This window comes from Magallana gigas, chromosome 1, assembly GCF_963853765.1.
Source record: "Magallana gigas chromosome 1, xbMagGiga1.1, whole genome shotgun sequence".
NCBI classification, from domain to species: Eukaryota; Metazoa; Mollusca; class Bivalvia; order Ostreida; family Ostreidae; genus Magallana; species Magallana gigas.
The window spans coordinates 20971309-20982263 of record NC_088853.1 but is presented as its reverse complement, the minus strand read 5'-3'; the positions used below and the strand labels follow the sequence as shown (position 1 = coordinate 20982263).

Below are 10955 nucleotides of genomic sequence, written 5' to 3'. Positions count from 1 at the left end.
AGTATTGGTACTTGAGATTCAATTGTTATAGTGTCTTTTGTTATTTTCAGTTTTCTTATCATTTTGGCACAACCTTGTTAATGTAAATCATCTTTACTTTGATGCCTTTGGATTTTTACTAGCGGTGTAAACAATCTCCGGATTAAAGACTGCATATTGGTTATTGTCACATTTAGTGTCCAAACTGTTTGCCATAGTTTTTACCTGTATATATACTTTAATCAACATCAGGTGTCCATAGATTTATTTTGAGTACCTAAAACTCACTCAACTGGTTAGGCATTTAAAATACCCGTGCGAGTGTGGTCAGTTTGGGCGTAGCAGGCACCTGAGAAGCACTTGCTGTCCTGTAATAGAGTTTGTTCTACAAAATATTTACATCTGAGCATATTCTTACCAGGTTCTTCTCACTTCTGAGGTAAGAGAGTTTTATTTTAAAGTTTTTCTTATTGTTAATTTCAGTTGCAATGACAGCCAAGTTCCTTTTTTGTGTTTTTGTTCATTTGTTCCATAGAGTTGTTTTAAACTTAACATATTGTTGAAGTACATAAAAACTGGTAATGTTTATATAGTATACAAAGTAACTGTGAAGTAACAATGCTCCGTAAACATTGTAAAAAGTGTGTATAGTAATTGCGTGAATTCAGTGTATATGTTAACATGCTATTTGTATAATGTATATAGTATGTGTAAAGTTCGAGTGTAAAAATATATAAGTAAAACATGAGTAAAAGTATGCATGTATAATACTAGTAAATACATGTAAAATATGTGTGTAAAATAATGTATATGTATGTGGAAAAACGTGCATAGAATATAACCCCAATGTATGGTATATACAGTTATGAAATGTATACTATTATTAGATCCCAGTATTGCAGTATTCAGTATTCAAGGAACTCAGCCTTTAGAAAAATGGAACCACCATAAACAGTCAACATTCAACTATTCAACAGTCAAGATTCACCAACTTTGGCCTGTCTTACACGGATACACGGACGGATGGTTTTTTGAGCCCGCCGAGGTCGCCATTACGGACCAGCCAATAAGTGACATACAAAAAACTATATTTCTTTGTAAAACTTAAATTACAAGATAAACAAATGTATTGAACATTAAAATGTAGTTAATTATTCAACTAGTTATTCTTTCTGACAACCAGCACGGCCAATCTGTGACAGTTATGTAAACTTCGGGCTTGGGATTATAAATACTTGAACATGAGTTTTGTTCTCATGTACAGTTTTGAGGACATAAAACCCACTCCTTGTTTATATTAAACGTCAATTGATTTACAGATGTAAATCGTTGTAGTGAGACTTTCAAAATATTGTGAATTAATTCAAAATTGAATTTTAATGACAAAAATATGCAATATTTAAGGGTTTGTGTACTTTTAGTCACCTTTTGGTTTCCTTTCTCACATTTTAGTAGACTGTTGGGAACAGGCATATTTGGGGGGTTTTCTTAAGTTAGTCCAAATAGTATCGTATTCGTTGTCCGATGTCTTGTGTGATAATCTTTCCTTTAAATGACCGTGGAAGGATTATTTTTCAAACGTATGCTGAAGGCAGATTTAATTTAAGTTTTTTAAAGTAATTTGTTTTAAACAGAGTTAAATCCTAAAGATGAATTAATGTTATCATCATCATGTTCACATTGTTTAAAAGAAAACAAAAAGTGTTGGCAATCAAAAATATCTATCTTTCGATGATATGTTTAAATGTTTTACAAATGTGAGCAATGTTTGAACAACAAACACAAAACTATGTCCTGTCGTCTATGATAAATTTTATTAGTTTTCGTTAATCGAATGTGTGAACACCATTGCAAACACTCTATATGTGTTTAATAACACTATATAACTGTGGGAGTTATATTCAGTGATTTGGAATTGAAGATTGTACGGGTTTTAATTAAAAGTACACGAAATGGTGATTGTATGTATATATCATTTCTACATTACACAGGTGTCGCTTTCAGCCGTATTGTCTTTAGCGGATGGTTACTCCGCCATCTATGGGAATAGCTGTCCCAGTCATATTCTGACCTGCTGGGGAACAAAGGAACACCACTAAGTCAGCTATCTAAATAGGAAAAAATACCGATCTTTCAGCAATGCAACTTCAATGATGGTGTGTTATCAACGATACTCTTTTCAAGTTTGATTTGACACTCCCTACCATATTGAACATAATAATGAATATAGAAAGTCAAAACCTAATTCTTCTTAAAAATTAAGGTATTTCCGCCTAATAACTTAGTTTATGGTTTATGATTCAAACGATTTCCCTTCGACTAAATCTTAAAGTTGTAAGTGATTTTATTGAAATTAAAAAACAATTTAAGGCAATTGAAAGACTCCCCCCCCCCCCCCCTCAATGTGAACTAACGACATTAGGCAAGTTTCAATATCTCTATTTTTCATTTAAAAAAATCAATCAGTAAACAGGTTATTAAAAGAAAAGAATATAAAACAAAAGAAAACCTGTTAATGGTTCTAACAACAGGAAGGTGAGAAATAAGAAAAAAAACCTGCGGCGATTGTTTAACTAAATTTGAGGGGTGGGGGTGATACATTGTAAAAGAGCAATTGGGGATTTTTGATGTTTTTGTTTTTGTTGTTTTGTTTTGTCTTTATGAAGAATTAAGTAAAGAATTATTGCAGATAATTATAAATTATATTGATTAATTGATTGATTGTTTCTTTTGTTCAATTAATCATTTTTTTTTCAATATTGAAATGGTTTATAATTAGGAAAGCACTTAGGGTCATCAAAATGCAATAGCTATATATTAATATAGTGTCCTCAGTGAAAGAAAACGGGTTTTCAAACATTGTTCAAAATTTCCCATCGTAATGTCAAGTAAATAAAAAAAGGTTGACATGGTACCAATCAGACCTGTCTTTAACGTTAAAGATTTATATTTAAACCACAAACTAAACTTTTTGTGTATAAAACAATTCGAAACTTTTAATTTAAAATAAATATGCGTTTCTATATATTTTAGACACATATTTTTATCAAAAGAATAAAAAAGTGGTTTTTAAAAAATGGCAATGACAACATTCTTAAAAGATCATTTTTTTAATGTGTCTTTAATTTTGTTCTTGTGATTTAGAAAACCTCGTGATTGTAAGTGCATAAGTACTATATTTACCTGTTCAGGTGTAGTAAACTGTTTTGTTGGGTGTGACTGTCTAGCCGCCTCCTTTGAGAACACAAAAAATAATAAACTTTAAAAAAAACAAAAAACTATAATTATGCAAAGAGGAAACTTTTATAACTACAGTTAGCATTGTAATTATTAATTATATGGGCGAAGTCAAGATAATGAGCATTCAATAATTTAATTTTACAGAACATAATTTCATCACTGTTGTGCATAAATGGAATTGTACATTTACGTCTTGCAAAATGTTTGCTGTCATGTATCTGCATTATAAATTTAGCGAATATGATTATCTAATTATCAGTTTTGTAAAATTAAAAAGATTGTCTCAGAGAAAAACATGCAAAATCTTTTTTTATTTTAAATAGTTCAAAAAGGTTCATAGACTTTTTCATTTGGCTTTGTATATAAAAGATCGATGATGTTTAAAGGTTTAAGCACATTTAAACATTTCGTCCATTGTGTTTATTCTTAGTGACAACAATATATTTTTAAACATATAATTGCAAATTAAGGGACGCTGGTACATGTAATAAAAAAAATGCAGGGCTATCTTTCATCATTACAAAAAGATTGTTGCATTATAACCTAATTATACCTTTTTTAAGGTATATGTTAAAGATGATTAATATTAATTTTTTACATTGATTGTATTTTTTTTAAATTTATAATTAAGGTCAAGATCTAGCAAATGATTCTAGAGTGTCTTTTTGGTGCTAGAACCATTATGACGTCATAATCAATTTAATGAATCTTTTCCTGTATTTAATGGCTTTAAAGGAATTGTGTGAAAAATAAACAATATTTTGACATTCTATATTTAAACTAATCCCTGTACCTATACTCAATTTGACATCTTTTTAGAGAGAAGGTCAAGAGCTTGTTTGGTGCTGCTTTTGGAGAGACTGTAGGCATTCCAGATATATTTCATTAGTCAAAAATGGACAAAACTCCGAGATTCCTTACTTTTACCGTTCATATTAAGTAGAAAATAGTTGTTTAAAACATGATTTTTCATAGTGTTTACCAACATTTTAAGCCCCGGTACACCCTATGAAACAAAGATATTGTTATGAAGCATCATTAAAAGAATTTATATCTTGAATTTCCTAAACCTGTAGACACCTTTCATTTACTAGATCTTGACCTTAAGCTTTATAGCCCACCAAACATATACAATGGGGCACAATTTCAATTTTATAACTTTTTTTGATTTTAGTCTAAAGGAATATCAGTTGTATTGACTACATGTTTAATAAGTATTTACATGTTCTTTAAAAAAAACAAAACAAAACAAACAATTAAGAATTTGAATTCATTTCAGATGTGTTATTTACCCCCCCCCCCAAAAAAAATAAATAAATAAATGATAAAACAGTGTAATTCCAGTTTTCATTTGGAGTCCGTAGTGCTTCTTTTTGTAACAGACCCATGCACATTATACCTTTATCATGTGAGAAAAGTTACTTTGTATGAATTCTATACATATATACCACGTATAGCTTACAAAAGCTTCTGGACCATTTTCATGTTTTTCTCTCAGACACGCTCATCATATCAATTTTTTGAGATCGTATGATACAACAAAAAACCCGCAATATTCGTGTGCCCATAGACCTTTATGAAAAATAATTTGATGCAAGTTACTCTAAAAAGGTACCTTTGTTTCCTCGTAGCTCTTTCCAGTAGCTGTCTGTAGGTGTTCCAGAAAAGATTTATTAACTACAGATGCAATAAAATTCATAATGTATTAGAAACCAGAACTTGAAATATCTGGGTATTGTATGCCTACATATGCAGTTTAAGAAACTTGCTTAAAGGTAGATTAAAAATTAAAACGTAATACACTGTACAATGTATGTCTAATGCATCAAAAACGCTCACTAATAAACAGTGTTTTAAAGGATAAATACCCCATCCGACCAAAACACGACACATATACTGACATACTGAAAAAATAAAGCATGTCTGTAATATGCATGTATTCGTTTTTCAAATGCAAAAGTTGATTTGTGATGTGATTTTTCATTTTAAATGAATGACTGGAAAGGTATATCTATTATCATTTTAAAAAAAATCAACAAAAAATCAACACAAGACCAGGTCTAATATTTCAAATTGTGTGGGCACATTGTATTACATGTACTGTTAGAAAGTAGAATCATTAAGGCTGAATTGTAGCTATCGACAAACATTTGATGCACCAAAGAATCAAGTTACCTTACTATGATTACAAAAAAAGAAACTTACATGGTGTGTCCACAACCGTAGGACAGATGGCGTTACATGTCACGCCTTTATCTGCACACTCTACAGCAACTGCCTGTAAACATAAAAGAATAGTGTGAAATTATAATCATTCGTAGTGGCTTAATTTTCGTGGTATTCGTGGGTATCCCTCTCCCACGCATTTACATCCTCAATGAAAACAAATTTAAAAGGAGTTATCATCGTAACTGAAACTAAAGAACGACGCATCCACGAAACGCATCCCCACAAATAAGCATAAAATACCCACAATCAACGAACATTGGCCCCCAAGAATTTAAATGAATCCACAATATGCGATCAATGCATATATTTTTTATTATTTTTTTTTGTCAGAAGTGAAAAAGCAATGGAAAACATATATATGGCAATAAATAACGGATAACTATTAATGGGTTCCTATTTTTGATTGACTAAGAACGTACAAATGCATAGCAGATATATTTGCATGCCACCATTTTTTGCTAAATCAGGCCAGACTGCTCCTCTGTGTTATAGATTATATTAATCTGAACTATTGATGCGTTTTATACAAACAGTTTTAAAGATGTTGAAATTTGTTCTATTAAAAGTTTAATATTGGTCAAAGTCTAGTATTGCCGTTGGTTTCATATCTACGTGATAGGAAAAGGCGTTTATACACTTGTCCTTATGACAAATCCATAGCAAGTATTAGAACAACACGATAAGGATGTGTATACATAATGTCTTTTTTAAACTTAAAGTACATCAAGTCATAGATGTTGAAACCATAAACCATAATTAAAGTATTCCCTTGGAGAGAAATGACATTTTCCTTTACCAAAAGAATAATTGAAAACTTCTGATATAAAATAATTATTTTTTGGTAAATCATTTCACCCATATTGAATAATCTTTTTATTTTTTATCAACGTTTTAACTAAGATTTATGTTCGCTAGTCCGAATGTCTTCGAATTTATTTTTCTCTCTTCCTTAAACATATTCTTCATTGGTCATGAAAACCGAAATTTTTCACGATCAATGCAAAGTAGAACAGATATCTCAAATATATTTTTCGGGGTAAACTAATTAACGATTTATACTCACTTGTGAAAAATGAAAAAAAAAAACCAATTCTACTCGCTCAAACTAATGATTTCCTAACATTTTAATATAGTTAATTTGTTTTTTTTTTCTTTTTTTTTTTTTTTTATTTCTAAAATCAGACGAGAATGTTTCCCTTGGAAGGTTAACAATGTTATTACATACACGATTAAAGAAGCTGTTAGGAAATATTGAAGAAACAGGCTGGGGATTTTTCAAACAAAATTTTCTAAATCAAAAACTCCATTAAAAGAAACATAATAAAACAACACATAAAGAGGCTATTAGAAAATGTTTAGAAAGAAGTAAAGTTTTACCCTCGTGAGTCCAATAAGACCAGTCTTAGAGGCAATATAACTTGAGATACTTCCTGTTGCCTTTATTCCCATAATAGAAGAAATGTTTATAATTCTTCCCCAACCTGAAATTAGAAAAATACAGCAAAAAAGGAAAAAAATTATCTATATACTATAAAATAAAAACTGCCTTTTATTTTTGATAAATAGAAATAAAATCGTCTTTTCGGTACATTTATGCACAATGTATTAGAAGCCGAACACCAACAAGACGAATTTTGTTTCCATTGTTGCATATATTATCTGTTAAGTAGTTACTCTAATTTCTTGTTGCACGGTCAGAACATAACCTGGGGCAATTTTTCGCTCATTTTTAATAATATCCTACTTTCACCCAATTTAAATGCAAGAGTAACGCAATTTGTCTCTAAATATAATACAATCCATTTTATTATGCCAGCTTGAAAACATAAACATAGAATACATATATTTTTGTTATTTAATTTTACCTTTATCTTTCATTAAGCCAATAACCAGTTTTATCAATACGAATGGTGCAGTCAAATTGAGGCCTATATCTTCATCCCAAACATCATCAGACAAATCTTCAATCTTGTTGATTGATAATCGACCTGTAGAATGATATCTGAATGATTTGGTAAATTATTTTTGGCTGGCTGGAAGGATGAATCAAAGGATGAATGGATGATTAAAAGAATAGGTGAACATGGATAGATAAATAAATAAATGAGAGATTGATAGATGGATGGATGGATGGATGAATATATACCAGCTGCATTAACTAAAATGTCAACATCTCCAGACTTCAGATCTTGGAAAACCTTATGGATGTCTTCTTTGTTTATAAGGTCGCATTGGAAGTACTTAACATTCCGTTTACTTCTGTGGAAAAAATGGGAAAATATAACCCACAGAAATGTTTTTTAATTGCTTATAGAGTATAATGATATATATGTTGGCATTCCGTCTTATAATCATTAGCTTATGATTAGGAAAACAAAATCTTAACTTTTAAAGCAGAACACCAAGCAAGTTTAATCTGTCTATGTTTAAACATTTCAAAATAAATTTGCTTTACTCTGCTTTTATTTCATCGATGGACATCCGTACAATATCATGTTTCACTTTGTCTACCCCAATGACGTCACATCCGGCATTCGCTAAAGATGTAGCAATCACCGATCCAATGGCGCCAGCGAAGCCCGTCACAAGTGCTGTTCTGCCTTGAAGTTCCATTTCAACCTGGTCTTGCAAACGTTTTTTAAGGTGTAATATATTGATTAAGATTATTTCAACTGTAACTCAATGTAACAAAGATTTGATTTGATTTTGTTCGGTTTAATTTAATTAGATTCTATAAATACGCTTTTTTTACTATTGTTTACAAAATAAAATAAATCTTGCAATAAAAAATTAGTATGGCAAGTATGGCATCTCATATTGCTTAAGAACAACAAATTCTTAAATTTGTGTAGACATCATCCCATATTATACACGAACAACATTGTTTTAAAGCCCCTTAATATATAAGTAACGAGTATTTAATGATATAGTAGTAATAGTTAGCAGCTAGGTAACATAAGTTTGATTACATGAAAACTTCTTACCTGAGTTTCGTGTCGTCTAAAACACCGTCATCTGAATTCGACTAAACAGCAAATTGTTATGCAACATTATTTTATAGACCAGTGACGTCATTTAAATGTCCTTGTTCTGATTTTATGCAATATCATGCATACATTTCACATTCTGAGATAACAACTTTTTAAAACATGTTTAATGGATGCTCACTCCTCCTAGGCACCTGATCCTGCCTCTGGGGTTTTCCAGAGGTCCGTGATTGTTCTGTTCTGGACTATTGATTGAATAACGAATTGTCCACGGATTTTTTCCGTTTATCCCGATCATGATATTTTCCCCAAATTACGACATTTTTCCCGATAAATACATTTTTACCTATATGACATTGGGCGCATGGCAAATGTGATCTTCCTGCAGAGGATGCTTACTCATCCTAAGCACCTGATCCTACCTCTATCTATTTAGAGGTCCGTGTTGCTCTGCTTTGAATTTGTATTTCGTTTTATGGATTTTTGAGATGGTTGACAGTTTGTAATTGTCATATTCCATTATATTTCCAACTTTTGATTTTCACGTAAATGAACATGTAGTCTGCTGTAAATATTTTGGTACTGTTTTTTAAAAATTTTGTATTTTTCCTTTTAACTTTATTTTTTAACACCACCTTTCTTAAAAACAAATATCAGTGTGATTTTCGTTACGTTTTCTGTTTAAGAAAACGATAAATGCCAAAGGGAAAGAAGATAATACCATTTACAAAAATATTTGTAAATGAATATCATGTCACTCTGCGAATATGATTTAACAATGATATGATCTTGCGGTAAGATCCCAGGAGGAAATCGTTACAAACAATTACAGCTATCGTTTATTTTAGAAAACATAATTATTCAAAAATTTTCCAGACATGCAAATCGCAGAAACACGATGCAAATGGCCTCATTTCTTGTATCAAGAGGTGCAGTAACCGGTGATACTTATCTACTGTTTTGTAACTTGTAACCTTGCTATCAATGACCCCTTAGCTTTTAGGAGTCATATGACTGCAAGATTGTGCATTATCTCCTGCTTTTCTCACGCAGCGGATATGCAGACCAAATAACTGAGACATTCGTGCACGAAACTAGAATAATAAAATGTCTATCAAGAAGCATATTTATTGACAAAGACAGCATATGCAATTATATTCTTTTATTTATGTTATTTCTTTTTCTTTTCTTTCGATACATAAGATCAAAAGAAATGATTAAATTTATCAAAACAAATGTTTTATATTTGAATATAATTTATATGTGCGCAATGTATCTGCGCAAATCGAATTGCTTTCGTCATCCTTAAATAAAAGTTTCTAAAACAGTGATAAAATATGTTCTATAACTCCTTACTACGAAAGCATTGACTTTTTATAGTAAGACGGTTCTTGAAGTGTAAACAGGATAATAATTATGAGATAATGTTGCAAAATAATTCAATATAAACATTCATTTTTAATTTTGAGTCAAATATGTTAACGTGTATTTATTTCATTGTATTGTACATGTATGAGATTTCTGTATCTTAAATAAATGTCCAATCAAATGCTTTAAATAGCAGATGTTTTAGATTTCTGAAAATACTCGTTTGAAAGATACGACAACAGTCAAACTTTACAATTACTTATCACAATCTAGTATAGAAGACAGTATAGTACATGCAATAACAATATCGCTGTGTTCTGCATGTGTTATACCAACATAGCATTTATAGTTTGATACAGACCCTGAAACGTGCTCCTACATCAGTTGCACGGTTCGGTTCGTTACGCTTTTTGAACGGTACGGTTCGCTTTGTGAACGGTACGGTTCGTTTTGTTAACGGTACGGTACGCTTTGTGAACGGTACGTTTCGTTTTGTGAACGGTACGGCTCGTTTCTTGTACGGAGCGGTACAGTTCGTTTTAGAGGTGTAGTAGCACGTTTCAGGGTCTGTATATATATAGTGTAGTCGCCTCAAGTCAATGAACTATTTACAAAAGGTATGTTTTCTAATTAGACAATACACTTGCACAACACGATACTTAATATTGTAGTTTTGTTTCAATTTATAAATTTGAACTAAATGCTTAATCAGCTATTCTGAGGTCATACAATATTAACATGTGTTGCAGAAAACAAACGTAAGCGATTGGTATAAGTTTATTAATCCTTTGGACATGGCTGGGTAGTATTGTGAATGTTCTTGCGCTAGCGCATCAATGAAAACATGCCCGGCGCAGAGCAATTTCTATTTGTAATGTCTTCTTTACTAAATCATCGTTCTTTTTTTTCTTATATTTAATGTAATGGTAGTGGGAAAGGATTTGTAAACCATTGCCTTCAAAATGATGAGAAAGGATAATTTATTGCAGGCTAGTTTAAGTCAAAAACATCAAAAATTAATGAATGCTTGAAAAATAAACCGTTTTTAAAATATGAAAAAACACCGTCGTCATTTTGCTTAGGTAATGGTCTCTATCTTTACGTATAGTTGAGTGTTGTGCATTGTGCACACATATACATACATTCTCTCGT

General features: G+C 31.0%; 1 protein-coding gene across 3 annotated transcripts; it reads right to left on the bottom strand.

Annotated features, from left to right (window-relative positions):
* Window positions 1-1771: 1771 nt before the first annotated feature.
* Window positions 1772-9053, bottom strand: LOC105324300 (D-beta-hydroxybutyrate dehydrogenase). Of its 3 annotated transcripts, none has more exons than XM_066088367.1 (9): window positions 8433-9018; window positions 7904-8072; window positions 7595-7707; window positions 7314-7436; window positions 6826-6929; window positions 5425-5497; window positions 4835-4896; window positions 3163-3213; window positions 1772-2087 (listed from the first exon to the last, which is right to left on the bottom strand). In XM_066088367.1, exons 2-9 carry the CDS (start codon window positions 8059-8061, stop codon window positions 1995-1997), a joined length of 777 nt encoding a protein of 258 aa, XP_065944439.1. In that variant the 5' UTR covers window positions 8062-8072; window positions 8433-9018; the 3' UTR covers window positions 1772-1994. The 3 variants fall into 3 exon arrangements, with proteins under 3 accessions (XP_065944439.1, XP_065944444.1, XP_065944449.1); XM_066088372.1 differs by having other exon boundaries at window positions 7904-8067; XM_066088377.1 differs by having other exon boundaries at window positions 1895-2087; window positions 4835-4867; window positions 8433-9053.
* Between the last annotated feature and the right edge of the window lie 1902 nt (window positions 9054-10955).